General features: G+C 38.1%; 1 protein-coding gene across 1 annotated transcript; it reads left to right on the forward strand.

The window, feature by feature from the left end:
* Positions 1–1,622: 1,622 nt before the first annotated feature.
* Positions 1,623–12,659, forward strand: LOC109628349 (complement factor B-like). Its single transcript, XM_020085425.2, has 18 exons — positions 1,623–1,754; positions 2,669–2,878; positions 2,991–3,176; positions 3,281–3,457; positions 3,917–4,003; positions 4,271–4,410; positions 6,507–6,654; positions 6,751–6,882; positions 7,863–7,973; positions 8,068–8,202; positions 9,398–9,507; positions 9,690–9,819; positions 10,034–10,172; positions 10,355–10,431; positions 11,523–11,623; positions 11,715–11,844; positions 12,018–12,067; positions 12,173–12,659. Exons 1-18 carry the CDS (start codon positions 1,646–1,648, stop codon positions 12,347–12,349), a joined length of 2,349 nt encoding a protein of 782 aa, XP_019940984.2. The 5' UTR covers positions 1,623–1,645; the 3' UTR covers positions 12,350–12,659.
* Positions 12,660–16,128: the final 3,469 nt, after the last annotated feature.

Below are 16,128 nucleotides of genomic sequence, written 5' to 3' on the forward strand. Positions count from 1 at the left end.
CATGTAGTATATGGGCTTTGGGTCAAATCTGAGCCAAAACAATTTTGCAATCTAGGAAACTACAGTAAGAGTGAGGACTGTAGCTGAAGACTTAAATCACAGCTGAAAACTATGGCACATGTTTAAATTCACTAAATCCAGATTTATATTTATTATTTTTCACACAAACATTAAAGGTACAGTGTGTAGAATTTTGAGATATTTAGTGTTGAAATTACATGTTGCAGCTAAACACCCCTCACCTCACCCTCCCCTTCCAAACATGAAAAAGAAACTGTGGCAGTTAAAAACTCAAATAAAAACTCAAAAGGTGTTTAGTTTGTCCAGTCTGGATTAATATAAAAAACATGGCGGCCTCTGTAGAGAGGACCCCCTTGATGTAAATATAAAGTATTTAAATATAAAGGGTCTTTTCTGTGGTAGAGAAAACTACAATTCATACAATTTAGATGAAAAAAACTTGTGACAACATCATGAGGATTATTCTACATTAAATTTCTGCCAATAGATCCCTTTAACCTAAATCTTACACACTGGACCTTTAATATCAGCCCTCTGAAACATGATTGATTTTTTTTATCATCATCCATGAAATATTCTCTTAGAAATCAATACAAATGTTGAAAAATGCGCTGATCAGGATCGACTGGATCAAGATCGACTGGATCAAGATCGACTGGATCAAGATCGACTGGATCAAGATCGACTGGATCAAGATTTTACATCTCTTCACAAAGTTTCCTATTGATTCATCAGGTAGATTTTGTGTAATGCTGCTAAATAACCAGGGTCTGCCACAGGCTCAGGGGTCAAAGAGTTCCAAGAGCAGACCTGTGCTGACGTTTCAGTTTTAAAATATATTTATGTACTTTCACAGTGAGTCTTTAACACCTTTAATTTGATCAAATAATTGGAAAAATAATGAAAGGAAAGGGAGTCAATCAAATGACGGAGAGTGAGCCACAGTGAAAACGGGCTCAGGGATGACCTCAACCAAAGGATGAATCAATGTGTCAGTAAGTGTTGCTCGACCGTGTCTCTGGCTTTTGGGAAATGATGAAGCAAATGTTTGTTCTTTGTCTTGGTTTCACAATTTCTTTGTTTTTTTATGCAGCATGTGACTGTGTATGTACACATGGTTGGAAATCCTGGATCTCTGTCCTATTCATGGTCAGGACGCACGCACACACACACACACACACACACACACACACACACACACACACACACACACACAGACACACACAAAATAACCAAACAAAATAATGTTTGGACTGAAATAAACGAATACTGAACTGTATTGATTTTTGTTAAGTCTTCTCAGAATTGGGAGTAGGATAAATACGATTCTTCCTTTTCATTTTTATAAGTTTTAATATTGAGTATCTACTACAAGTTATAGTAATAAAATAAATAAGAAATACACTTGATTAAACTTGTTTTTCTCATTGATTGAAACTCAATGATTGTATTCATATTGTGTGTTATTGAGGTCTAATGCAATAGTTAAAACATTAATGGAAGATTGTCTTCTGTTATGTTCACTATTGATCTCCTTTTATTTGTCCTGAAGTTAATAAGTAGCAGGACAATCTGTGTTTGTCCAGCCCCCTATCTGTGAACGCTGCTGTTCGTTTGGAAATAAATGTGCTTCTCATTAAAAAACCCTCATTTCCTCCCCAGTTTAGGCTTCAACATGAAATTGTCTGTCCACTGGAGCTGGTTTGCTGTTGTTTCCTGTCTCCTCTGCATGGGTAAGTTTGTTTTTATCTTAAATTAAAAAATACACACATAGGTAAAAATGACATACAGATAAAAAGATAGATTGACAAATATTTTATCAATCTTGATGGAAATGTAAGCATCCAGTAGCTTTAAACACAAAAACAGGGCATGAAATGCACAATTTTATATGTAATTTTACATTTTTTATCGCACAAAAATTCTCATGTATTTATATTTACTGTAAATCAAGTGGATTTTTTTGAAACATAGATTATACATTTCATCCAGGGTCTCTGAAATCTGAATCTTTTACCTGAAGAGGAATTTACCCTTTTTGTGGAACGACTTATCTTTAAAACATAAAAATAACATCTACATATATCAGGTTCTGGAGGGAGCTTCCTAAAATATGAGTTCCATGAGGTAAAAGATTGGCCCAAGAGGAACAGCTTTGTGGAACAACTGATTTGATGGTATTTGTTTGGAAATATTTATTATTATTTATTTATTATAGTCATGTTTAACCAAGGTATGATTTCTTGAAATTCTAACACAGAGAAGACAAGTCAAATTCTTTTTGTAACATAAAACCTGAACCTGCGACACATTTATTTAAACATTGCACATATACAAACTCCTTTTGGTCTTATTTAGAAAATTTGATATTAAGTAAAATAAGACTGAATGTCTAATAATCTCTCATCAGGAGGATTGATGAGAGAATCATATTTGCTCCATTCCTTCCTACTTTTTCATTAAAGTCTATTCTTATCGTCTTTGCAATACATTCTGTTATTTATTCATTTAGTCTTTAATTAGCATTTAGCTAAATGTACTTGTCTGGTATTTTGTAACATTTCTTTTCAACAAATTGAGAACAAAAAAACTAAATATGAGTACCCAGCTAGATCCTGGGCTGCAATAATGTTTCTCTTCTTCTCAGGATGTGGGGTTTGGTGTGATTGCTCAGAGGAGGGCATGCAGATGGAAGGAGGTAACTACACACTGACCAAGCAGCTGAGTTGGGGCAGCCTGTTGATCTACCACTGCTCTGAGGGCTATTATCCATATCCTGCCCTCAGCCGTGTGTGCCAGCTTGACGGCACCTGGAAACCAAAAGCCAGATCCAGATTTTTTTCTCAGAGATGCAGGAGTGAGTGATGAAGATGCTGATGATGATGATGATGATGATGATGATGTTTGTCTCTTTGCCTCAGGCCTCTTGCTCTACATGAGAACTCAGGGGCTTTTGTGTTGTGTTGCAGTTATTGAATGTCCAGACCCCAACGTGCTGGAGAATGGGAATGTCACCCCTCCCCAGGAGAGGTACTTTGTGTACAATGAAACCAAATATGATTGCTACTCTGGATACACAATGCGAGGCTCGAGCAGGCGTGTTTGCTTACCAAACGGGAAATGGAGTGGCTCCACTCCCATCTGTAGCCGTGACTGTGAGTCCTGAACATCAACCTGCTTCCCCTCCCCCTCCACTTATACAGACATTCACATTCATAACAGATGTGTGAGGGGTCTTTTGTCGTTTGTGTTTCTGCAGCGGGAGATAACTGTGCTGATCCCGGAATACCAGCTGGAGCCTCAAGAGCAGGAAACATGTTAGGAATTGATGACACAGTGAAATACACCTGCAATGGCAAACTGTTTCTGGTCGGGTCGAAAGAAAGAGTGTGTCAGGAGAACGGCCAGTGGACGGGCAAAGAGCCAGCATGTTACTGTAAGACACCTACATACATGTTACTGCATACATTCATGATACTGCATGGTACAGAACATCTTTTGTAACCTTTTGTAAAAACTATAAGAAAGTCAGTGAGGGAATCATAGACTACAAATACAAAAATAACAGAGTTGGCTGGACTACTCTACTTGATTTCTTACACTGCCCTTGCCCGGAATGGAGGGAAACATCTTGCTCAGGTGGGGTTCAGAAACAATAAACAGAATGCCCAGTGGGTTCAGGTCAGGATGCACACATATGCTGAGCAACCAGAATCTTTTCCATTAACATGCACTTGGTCCCTCACCTGCCCCCCAACTATGAATGTAAAAACATAAACTGCAGAGAGCTGAGTCCCAGTCCCTGCAGTGATGGGAGAGTTTTCTTGTCTGCAGAGCTTTTTCTTTAGCATCAATCCAACTCGTCACAGTGACTGAAAACTTTTGCTTCTTCCAGACAAACACACCTATGACACCCCTCTGGAGGTTTCAGAAGCATTTGGCAGTGCGATCGAACAAAGCCTTGCCACTTTAGAGCCCCTTGGTAAGTTTCAGGAGGTAATGTTATTATTAGAATTATTTAAAGGAGAAATATTGTGCTTTTTCAGTATTTCCCTTTCCTCTAGTGGGTTATATAGATCTTTTGTTTTTGTAAAAGGTAAAAGAACCAGCAGAGCTGGTTCTCTCTCCCACTGAAAACACTGCTCCTGTTATGTCCATGCCATAATGATAATGACGCTGGCCCGAGAGAGCTCAACGCACTGCAAATTATGAAAACAAATACAAAAATAATGTGTTGTGGCTTGTTTAGATGACACACAGGAGGGGAAGAAAATCAGGATTTCAAAAAATGGGACTCTTAATATCTATATTGCTGTGGATATTTCTGAGAGCATCGAGGAGAAGCAGTTCACTGGTGCAAAGGATGCTGTCACCAAACTTATTACAAAGGTAAGAAACAAACAAAGTTACTCTTCAATAAAAAATGTGATAAAACAAAACAAGGTATTTAAATGCTGAATTTGCCGTCAGCAACATTGTGCTGAAAGTAAAGACCTGAGTTATATTGGGATCGTTTCAGTGACCATGGGCTCAGTTTAAAAGATGCACATGGGGTGAAAGTACAAGCTGCTGTTGATGGATGTTGGCAATACATTTGCTGAGTTTTTAAAACATGTCACAATACAGCAGTTAGTGTGAGCCGTCTGGACATTTAATCAATCACTTTTCTCGTGAGGAGTAAAATGAAAATGTAACAGCTCCTATTGTGCATGAAGCCATTAGCCTATTAGTTATGGGTCAGAATTTCATGTAGCTATAAAACGCATGCACATTCACATCAAATCAATAATCGCTTCATTTGATTTGTCTTGTTTGTCTTAATTGACAGACTTTTTGCCAAGTTGCATTTTAAATTAAATTGATGATGAAGGAAAAACTGTGTGTAAAAGAGAAATAGATTTGAAATAAAAACATGTTCTTCTGCTTTACTTTGACAATGATTGCGATGAAACAAAAACTGCTGGGAGGAAAAATCAATCAAAAGGTTTTAAATAAACTATTTAAAAAGGAGGCTGAATGAATGAACATTTCATGAAAAGTTTTACAAATGGATGTGAGTGTTTAATTTGTATAATTCTTTTCTTTATTTTTGTATCTATATTAATTGATATTATTTAATATTTCCTTTTTATTTATTTGTCATTGCTGTACTCAACAGTCCTAAAAATTATGTTTAACATACATTTTTTGACTACTTAAAGAATCATTAGCTTAGTGGATGTGACCGAACACTGTATTAAAAGATTGATAACACGCGACACCCTAGCTCACCTGTTAGCATGGGTGCCCTGCAAACTGCAGTGGCCACAGATCAGGTTCTGAACCTCTGCTCTGCGTCTACCCCATTCTCTATTGCCATTCAGTGAAGGCAAACCAACCCAATCCCTTACCAAAATTGAAGCCAAAGCATCTTGATGGCCCCCTGTTGGTTGGCTGCATTATAGATCATAAGCCCTGCCTCCTCCATTTTAGCAGATGAGACGTGGATCAGAGTAAACATTAATTAACTTTTTCTCAAAGATGGTTTCTGACATTCTAGTTATCACACTTCAATCTTCAAGAGTTAATTTTTCCAGTCAGTCTGATTTCAATTTGTTATGCTATAAAAATGAGGTGAAGCGATTGGTCAAGAGCATTTATCGCCGTAACTGCAACCGTGGCTCGCCACTGCACAGACTCTAGGTCCAAATGCTAAAGATGGCAGCATTCATATACTTATATATTTTGGATTCATTTCTGAATACCTGGAGGAAGAGTAGATGCATTTTTCATCTTTATATATGAATTTGAGGCAGCCACTGGTTATTGTAGCTTAGCGCAAAGGCTGTAATCAGGGGGTTACTACAACTACCTTGACTCCAGCTTGACCTGTAACGATATAAAGCAACATTTCTTTATAATGTTTGACTGATGGTTTCAGTCAGGTTAGGTAGTTCTTATCACACTGATGTATGTCCAAGTGTATATATGGATATATACATATGTATATATTGTCTATGGATGTGAAGGTCATAACACTGATCCCATTGAGAGAATGAGAAGAGTGGATTTCACTATCTGGAGTTATATAAATGACCATATGTTTGGTGTAAGCTGACATATGAAGCCTGACACACTGTTAGAATCCCATTTGGCAAACTGAACACTCAACATGTACAAACATAATCTCATCCCATTAGGCTGCCAGGACAACAGCCCATTAGAATGAAATTTCATTATGAATTACACATCATAAGCTTGATTGATGCCTCCTGGCAAGAGTCCCCTGGCTCGAAGTCAATGCACACTATGGGAAAATCTTTCTGCTGATAAATGAGTCAATTACTCAACAAAATAACAACCATAAGCAGTTTGATACATATGGAGGTGTTGCATTAACAAAATATTTCACAGCATGTGCCACGAGTTCACATGTGCTCACAAAGCTCATAAAATTCTAAACCTCATCCACCTGATGTTCAACCGTTTCACTTGTGTCTCCACAGATTTCATCCTTTAGTGTGACTCCAAATTATGAAGTCCTCTTTTTCTCCGCTGACATACACGAAGTTGTCGACATACTTGAGTTCTTGGACGGCAGAATAGCGCAGGCCGACGGCGTCAAGAAAGCGCTGGAAAAGTTTAAAGTGGGCAGTGAGTCAAACAGATCAGAGATGTTGGTGAATATATTGTTTTATCAAACACAGCTTGAGCCTGATATTGTGCTTTACTGTGTGTTTGCACTCCAAGACAGAAACACTGCTGGAACAGATCTGAATCGTGTCTTCCTCACCTTTCTGGAGAGAATGGCTATCATAAAGGCACGAGTGACAGAGGAGGGGTTTAAGGAACATCGTCATGTCCTCATTGTTTTTACTGATGGTAACATTCTAGATCACGGTCATGGTGGTCAACATTTATAGAATCACTTCCTCTTTAGCAAGTTGTTTTAAAAAAAGGGTTAGGGTTTTGTTGTTGCCATGCTTTATATATAACTGAATTACAGAGCTTTTATTTTGAAAGGTTTGGAACTTGGGTCTGAAGATTGAGTCAGTTTGCGTCAGGCCTCTGAAATAGTCCAAAAAAAATAACACCAGTTAAGTAAATGATTCAAATTTAAATATAAAGCACACACATGAACAGCAGAAGAAGTGAACCAAAATCAGTTGAATTTGTTGAAAAACATTGAATATAATATCTTTATTGCAGATAAACCAGGTAGGATGAATGCAAAGTTTTCTAACTTCACTCTGCAACACAGACTGTTTATGAAAAGCTCTGCACATAGTGTCCAGCAAACAAACAATAAAAAGGAATAGTATAATGTAGAACTGTTTGAGGAGAGCTCACTAAACAGCCCATTCCCAACCAGCAGGTTGAGAACGGGTACTATGCTAATTCCCAATTAATCTTAAAGGTTCAGTGTGTAGAATTTAGTGATATCTAGTGGTGAAGTTGCATGTTGCAGCTGAATACCCCTCACCTCACCCTACTCTTCCAAACATGAATCAGAACCTGTGTAAGCCTTAGGTTGACATACAAACTCTAAAGGTATTTAGCTTTTCCAATTTGGGCCACTGTAAAAAACATGGGAGCCTCCTTAGAAAGGACCTGCTCCGATGTTAATGTAGAGTATTTAAATTTAAAGGGCCCATTCTAGGGTAAAGAAAACAACAATTCATAGAATTTAGATGAAACATGCAAGTGAAAACATCACTAGGATTATTTTATATTCAGTTTATGTCAATAGGTCCCTTTCACTAAATCTTACACACTGGACCTTTAATTGTCTGTGTTGTAAACATACCGTTCAATAAAAAAGGTTGAATATCATTTAAACATATTGTCTCCTTTCATTGCAGGTGCTTATAACATGGGCGGCTCCCCTGCTCCCACTGTGGAAAGAATAAAGAACATGGTTTACATGAACCACACCAGTGAACAAGACACTCAGTCAAGAGAGGAATTCCTTGGTGAGTTTTATTGATATGTTGCTGCTTTTACATTTCTGCTGCTGTGCTGATGTTTGTGTTTTAACTTCTCAAACCATTTTCCCTCCTGAGACAGACATTTACATTTTTGCCATTGGAGCGGATATCTTAGATGACGACCTGCAGCCGCTCACAACAGGCACCGGTGGCCAGCATTACTTCAGAATGAAGGACATTACGAATTTGCAGGAGACCTTTGATGAAATAATTGGTGGGTGACGTCAGAAGGCTAAATGATTCTCATGACACGCTTCCATTTTCAGTTTGGTGATGCATTTGTGTGATAGCATTCATCTCCACGCTCCAGTCTGACACAAAGGAGATATATGATCATAACTGGGGGGCAAAACACAGCTCTGTCCTGTTTCCTAAAGTGCTTAAGAGCAGGCGCACTCATTACTCTTGATCTTGTGGTGTCTCTCTATGATACACAGCCCGACACTACTGCATGGACAGATGTGATAAAATCTCCCACTGGATCACATTTAAACTGTACACGCGCATCATGTCTATATCCATCAACAGAATGGACCATTAAAAACTATACACAATTTTCACATTAAGAGGAATTGCACTTTTAAAATCTAAAGTTGCCAATAGTTCAGATGGAAACTCAAATCCAAACAACTCTTGCCAGGATTTTTTTTCAGACATTCATTGTCCCCAGAGTAAAAAGTAAAAAGTCAAAGTACACATGAAATACATTTTTCTCAAAGATCAAAGATCAATTGATCTAATTTGTTGTTTTCTTAACCCTCGAATGGGCCCTTTATATTTCAACACTTAATATTTACATTGGGATTGGGTCCTCTATACAGAGGCCACCATGTTTGTTACAGTAGCCCAGACTGGACAAACACCTTCCACGCCAAACATGAATGGCAGGGAAGGTGAGGTAAGGGGTATTCAGCTGCAATATGCAACTTCACCACTAGATGTCACAAAATTATACACAATGAACCTTTAAGATGTGGTCATAAGGTTCAGTTTGCATTTACACTTAACAGATTCTGATCACATCGAGTGTAAATCCATAGCTTTATGAACAACTGAATAATACACTCACAGCTGAAAATGTGTCTTGCACTTACAGTATTTGTTGCAAAAAACTCTTGTACCTTCAGAGGTTAAATGCATTTACTGAGGGTTGCTTTGGATGAGAGTGAGACCATCTGCTAAATAAATGTCATGTAATTTAATAATGAAATGGGTTCAAGACAATGAATCCCAAATGGTTCCTAATGTATGTGAAAAAAATGTCACGTTGGGATAAAAACCTTGCGACAAATGAATGTAATGTTCAATCTAATTCTTAAGTCTGATATAACCGAAAATGTTTTTGTATTCAGGGACATTATCTCCATTGAATTGATTGTTTTCATTCACTATGGATTGTTTTAATGCAGATGAAAGCGACGTTCAGGGCCTATGCGGTCTTCACAGGGATTATGACACAGCATTTACCAAAGAAAGCAAGAGGAAAATGTATCCATGGTGGGCGTACATCGTGGTCCAGGTGCATGTTTCAGTATTTCATTTGACTTCAGAAGTTGTGTATGACAAATGTTTGCGAGGAAAATAACCTATGGTCCCTGACCATAGAAATTATTCAAATTTACAGGATTTTACTGGTTACACAGTAGAATTTGCCTCCTGTTTTATCAACTGAACTGTATTTATTTATCATTTAAACTCAAGAATCAAGGAACAAGGAAGTGCCTCGGCTCTCTGGTGACCTCCAAGTTTATTCTGACCGCTGCTCACTGCTTCACGTTTGGCGATTTACCAGAGCATGTGACAGTTGAGATTGATGATGGAAACGGCAAGGGTAAAAAATGTTTATTTAATGTCTGAATGCATATGCCTACCTCTCTTTTACAGGTGTATCAACATGGTTATTGTGATTGTAGCAGTTACATTAATTAATTTTTGGTCACTTTACTCAAATATTTTGATATCAAATATGAGTTTGACTAAGTTTTCTGCTCTCTGCAGTATGATATTAACTGTATTACTAACAAGTGACTTCATCTCTTTTGCAGTAAAACGAGTAAAAACCTTCATATTACACCCAAATTACAATATTAAAGCTAAGGAGAAGGAAGGTGTGCAGGAGTTCTATGACTACGATATCGCTCTCATCCAACTGGAGGAAGATGTTCGTATCTCTTCTGCCGTCAGGTAACAACCCATATTGTCGTTTGTGCTCACATTTGATTTGCCTGGAGATATAGTGATAAAATAGTTCTTCTTAACATCTCACACATAAACAAAAATCATGTGTGTAACAGACTATTGATATATTTCTTATGTTAGGAGTTAGGAGTACTTTCATGGCATGTTGTGTTTGCTGTCTCCATCAGACGTATTTGCATTCCTGGCACCCAGGAGACCAGTGACGCTCTGCAAATGGTCGGTGAATCTACCCTCAAACAACAAGGTGTGTAACCTCCACCAACACAATGTCACGCTGTCACACAGCTCATTTGTCATAAAAGCTTATAAAGATGCCCATCTTCATATAGAGCTTGTGACCTTTATCGGCCCATTTCTGAGCTGCAAGTTATTGTACTTCAAAACCAGTGGGTCCTTGATATTAGACACATAAACAGTCAGTCAGTCTTTGGCAGATTTTTATTAGGTTTTGCTGAGTAGCTGATTAAGCATCCATCAGTGTCTGAATTAAAATTTTTGTTTCCAGTTCACTAGTTTATAGTGATGGGAAATTTGGCTCTTGTGGCTGTGCTCCTTTCCGGACTTTGGCATCCTACCAATTTCTTTTTTCATGTGTGGACGAGGTTTAATAGCACTAAATTCAACTTTAACTTCAACTTTATTTATATAGCACTTTAATTCACAGCATTCTTTGATCCAAAGTTCCTTACAAGACAAAAATAACAGTGAAATTAAAAACAGAACAGAAAATATTGCTATCATTATTATCACATCACCAATAATAGTAATAACAATAATAACAATACAAACAACAATAATAATACTAACAACACAACAATCTGGGCACATTGAATAAAATGTGTTTCAAATGACTTTTGAAAACTTCTATTGAGGGGGAGAATTGGATGATGGGGGGGGAGCCAGTGATGGAGAGGGCCCTGTCCCCACAACACTAAAATGATGTATTGCTCGACCTACCTTATCTGAGGTGTAAACATTACACAGGGTGACACGATATCAATGTAATAAATGAAGGAGGATCTTGTGTTCTCTCCGTTCACGTGAAATGGAATGTCATCATGGCTCGTTTCTCTTTGATGTTATTTTTCTTAATTTTGTTTTGTTCTGTGTTGTTTTATTCCCATGTATTTTGTAAAGCACTCAGGGTAACAAAACTCTAATCAGATAGTTGCTGTTGAGGCAGTTTTGTGAATTTGTCTCCAAATCAAAATGATAAGTTTCAAATTTTTCCCTTACCTCACAATGTCTCACAATGTCTCACAAATATCCTCAGTCCACAGACACTTCAGTGGCCTTGCATCTGTTGAGCCTCTGTCTTTTTGTTCGTCCCTGCAGAGCAGCTTCTGTTGAAAAATCACCTGGAAAAACTCAGTTTCCTGACAAAGTCGAGAAACTCGCTCGATGAAAAAGATGTCCATGCTAAACTTGGCGATAATGTAAGTTAGAAATCATCGAGCTGTGATGTGCCTCTAGTCTGTCTCACTCAAATCCTAAAGCTGAAGTTCTTCATCCAACTCTCCCATGCAGAGGAACGAATGTATCAGACATGCACTAGCTGCAAAAGGCATAACCACGGATAATCCAAAGGTTGCAGTGACTGAAAACTTCCTGTGCACGGGTGGTCGGAATCCTTATAGAGATCACATAGCATGCTCAGGTATGTGTTAAGGTTATAGCTCTACTTGACAAGGAGCTGGTTATCCCATAAACATACTTGAAGTGAGCTAAGCTAAGATCCTTTCATCACACACATACAGGAAAATATCTGGCCAGAGTCTGAAGTCTATTATTTTTGTTGTGACTATATGCATGTGTATTTTTTGGGGACAGGCGACTCTGGAGGAGCTGTGTTCAAGAACTACGAGCATCGTACAATACAGGTGAAAAGCGATTATTATCCATGCATCCAATGTTATCCTGAGGTAACAGTTTGACCATGTGAGTTCTTGCTGATGTTGTAAAGTAACCAATGACCTCGTCCATAGGTTGGCGTGGTGAGCTGGGGAACCAAGAATCTTTGCTCAACGGGAGGTCTCGTAGAGTCAGACGACACCTCCAGAGATTTCCACATTAATCTTTTCAGAGTCGTCCCTTTTCTCAAATCTGTCCTGGCAAATGACACACAGGACGATTATGCACCAATTGTGTTTTTGAAGGATTAAATTCATTTATATGCTGCAGTTTGGTTCGTTATTTCATTTATATGATTTATTTTTTCAAAAACATTGGTTAATGTTATTTTGCTAGATGATCGGCGATGACTGAATTCATCCAACATTCAATCAGTATTTCCTGAGTGTTGGTTCAGAATAGAAAGATGCAAAATTATAAAATGTTTGTATCAAATACATGCATGCAAATAGCTATCAGTTATGTTTTTCAGAACTGTATCCTGTCTGCACATTCATTTATTCACCATTTTCAGTGGCCAACCAGTTTGTAAACAACTCAATAAATCAGTATTAACCTGGGTCTGCACTTGTCTTTTTAAGAGAAACTGATCCAAACGCACCCTGAATTAATATACCAACGTTTTACAAAGTGGTACTATTTTGATGTCACCGACTGTTGGGGCATTGATAATGTTAGAGGACGATAAGCAGAATTACCTTATGATGGATCTTTTGCTATGTTTTATTTATCAGGTACAAAAACTAGAGACGACTGTTCCTCTCCATTGCACATGTTATCATGTATCGTTGTATTTACTGTTTAATGATACATTGAATTTATCCATGTCCTTATCTCTTGGTACAACTGCTTTGAGTCTCATTTAAAGTTTAATTTTGACCAACTCAGACACAGTCACAATTTGATAAAACTTAAAACTAGAATGGCACTCAGTAAAGTACACAGCATCCCTCCACAAAGGCCCAACAGTCAGCACCAAAATTCACACAGATTAGATCAGTAGATGAGATCAGTCCCCTAAAATCCATGAATTATTCTCTGGGAAAATGTTGAAAAACATCCAATCTCACAAAGAAAGTGATAAAAAATTCTTAGGTCTGGTTTCTCCTTATCTGCATGATCACATGCAAACAACAAACAAACCCAAAGGCCGGAGAAAAAACAGCCAGCAGCCATAAATGACAGCCACCAATGTCACAATTGCCAAAGTTCAAGATGTTTTAATATCAGACTGTAGACGCAGGAACATATATTTTATATAATGTTTGTTAATTAAATGGATAAAATAATGCAAACTTCAATATTTTGTAAGATGCACATTCATCATTGTCTCTATGCAGGAGGACACTCAGAAAATTATTTGAATTATAATCTACATGACGCGCTGTTTATGCATTCACAACCACAGTTTCCTTCTGTCAGGCCTTTTCCACACCTGCATCAAAAAGGGGAAAAGAATGACTACAGCACTTAAAAGGTTTCATTAAAACTCTTTTATGGACGCTGCTCTGCTGAGGGAGCCGTCCAGCTCCCCCTCAGGTCAGTGACTCAGGGCCCATTTCCAGCTCTCTGCACCGGCCTACGCAATGCGGACACTCGGCCTGGCAGTGTGCCGAGTCGGATCATTCAAATTAGATTTAGTGGAAAGTTAATTTCTTATTTTGGTGGGTGATTACGTTTGTTTTTTCTTTCCCTCTCTGTTCGTCAGATGGGACTGAATTGAGTTTGTCGTTCATGGCCTTGTTTTTACAGCCCACAAATAACTGCCCACTCAATGATTTATTTTGGTCCGAGCCAGTTTATGGCTTCAAATCATGTTATTTTACTGTGTAACTAGGATCGGTTTGACCATTACGCATTTGCCTCGGCGAAAATTTACATTTAGAAATTCTCTTTACCGATGCATATTGGCTAAATGTCCAACGTGAAAGAACAGTGGTGAATTTTCAACATCAATGTCCTGACATGGTGAACCTCGTGTGTGAGGGAGCGTCCTGCATGTGTGTGTGTGTTGTGGTGGTGCATCGGGTGATGTAGCGGCGTCCCATGGGAGCATTCATCTGGTTTCCCTTTAACTAATTGGGAGAGAGGGAAGAGGGGGTGAATGGGATGAGGAAGGGAGGCAGAGACAGAAGAAGACAGACTGTGTGAGAGGAGGGACGAATGGTGGAGGCCTAATTGAATGAAACCCACTCCTGGTCTCAGATGCTGTAAAACCAGGACCACTCTTTATCGAATCCCACCGGGGGGGACTCAGGAGCCACTCTGTCTTTATATTGTTTGGAGCATCACCTGATAATGCAAACGTCCTGTACCCAGCCTTCAATTTACACAAAGCTGAAACCCTTCAACTGTAATCAATCTACAGCTAAACGGATCAGTGTTTGGATAAAGCTGCACAAATGGAGACAGCATATATATATATATCCAGGGCGGCCTCACTCAACCCCCCCTTCCTTCTTCCTCACTCCCTATTCAACGCAAGCACACGCAGCATATTCCTGATGAAGCATCCTACTGTTTAAACTCTGGCTGATCTGTCTCTCTGCAATCCCTAAATCAACCTTATGGGCCATTTTAGAAATTACTACCATTAGGAACTGCATACATACACTTTTCCAGGCATTTGTGCTCAGAAAAGCAGGTCACGCTCACATGCATTCGTAGTTTCTGCTGATCCTGATGCTCCGATATTAAATTATAGACGGCAGAGGAGGTTTTCCTTGTTATTAAACTTTAATGTCAAATATCCATCTGGGTAAATTTTTCAGAGATGAGCTTATGAAATACATCAAACTTGTCAACAAAGTATTTTCTTTCAGTTTGTTCTTATTCATTAACTTAGCACAAGGTGGATGATGGGAAACAACTAGCCTGACTCTTATAAGTGAATACATTATTTTACCAGCATTTCTTAAGCCCACTAATACTTAATATGTGGTTTGTTTAATCCAAAGACTGAATATAAAGACAAGAGTGGATGGGACATGGACCAAACTAAAAAGTCGAATACCACATCAGATCACATTTGTTATCGCCGCTCCAATCCCCGATTGCTAATGTGCAGATTCTTACTCCAAATGTGCTAGATGGCAGCGTTAGTATTCAAGATATTTTGGCTTCATTATAGAGACAGGAAGGGAAGACACATCGTCCATCTTTACATACAGTCTATGGTTTAATGTATAGCATATTTAGCATATATAAGTATTTGCTTATGAGCTAGCTTATTCACAGTTTTCCCCCTTCTGGATCATTATTCTAAGCTAATGCATATACTGTGATATTTGTAATTTTTGGAAAGACATGAGAGTGGTATTTATTATCAGCAAGAAAGCAAATCAGAGAATGCAAAATGCAAAACTGACATTATTCAAGTTTTTTAAATCTAAAATATTTTAAATGATGATAAAAATGAATAAATAGCCGTTCATAAGATCACCAAGGACAAACAATCCCCTTAAATTAGATTAAGGCAGCACAAAATTACACGCACTCATAGATACTGTATCTGTCCTCTAAATATGCCAGATATTTTTCATCAAAATGCATGGTTTATTCCCTGAGAAATAGATGAAAATATATTTTTAAAAACAGTTTTGATGAAAGAGATTATAAATTCCTTGAACCACCCCTTTGTCCACATCCACGCCAAAATGAAATGGGTACTTTCTTGACCAATGTCTCATCCTTCCACCAAGTTTCATGAAAACCTGTCATCTTGCACAATCCCACTGACTGACATTTGCACCAAAACAATGCATGTTTTAGTTTTGTCGAATGCAAGTCCTGATTTCTTTTTTTCCATCAAATCAATAATAACAATTTCTAAACCATAAATCATTTAAGCCTCTGAAGAAAAATCCAACACCAAGAGATCCCTGAAAACAGACGATACAGTTTTGGTTTTGTGACAAGCTCGATTTCTCCATTTGTGTTTGGGTCTGTCCTCTTTTACGCAGTTTGAAGTGAATATGACTTGATTGGTAGGAGGGTGATGTCATGACAGTTGTGAGGATGTTTGTTTTGT

Source organism: Paralichthys olivaceus, chromosome 15, assembly GCF_024713975.1.
Source record: "Paralichthys olivaceus isolate ysfri-2021 chromosome 15, ASM2471397v2, whole genome shotgun sequence".
Lineage (NCBI taxonomy): Eukaryota > Metazoa > Chordata > Actinopteri > Pleuronectiformes > Paralichthyidae > Paralichthys > Paralichthys olivaceus.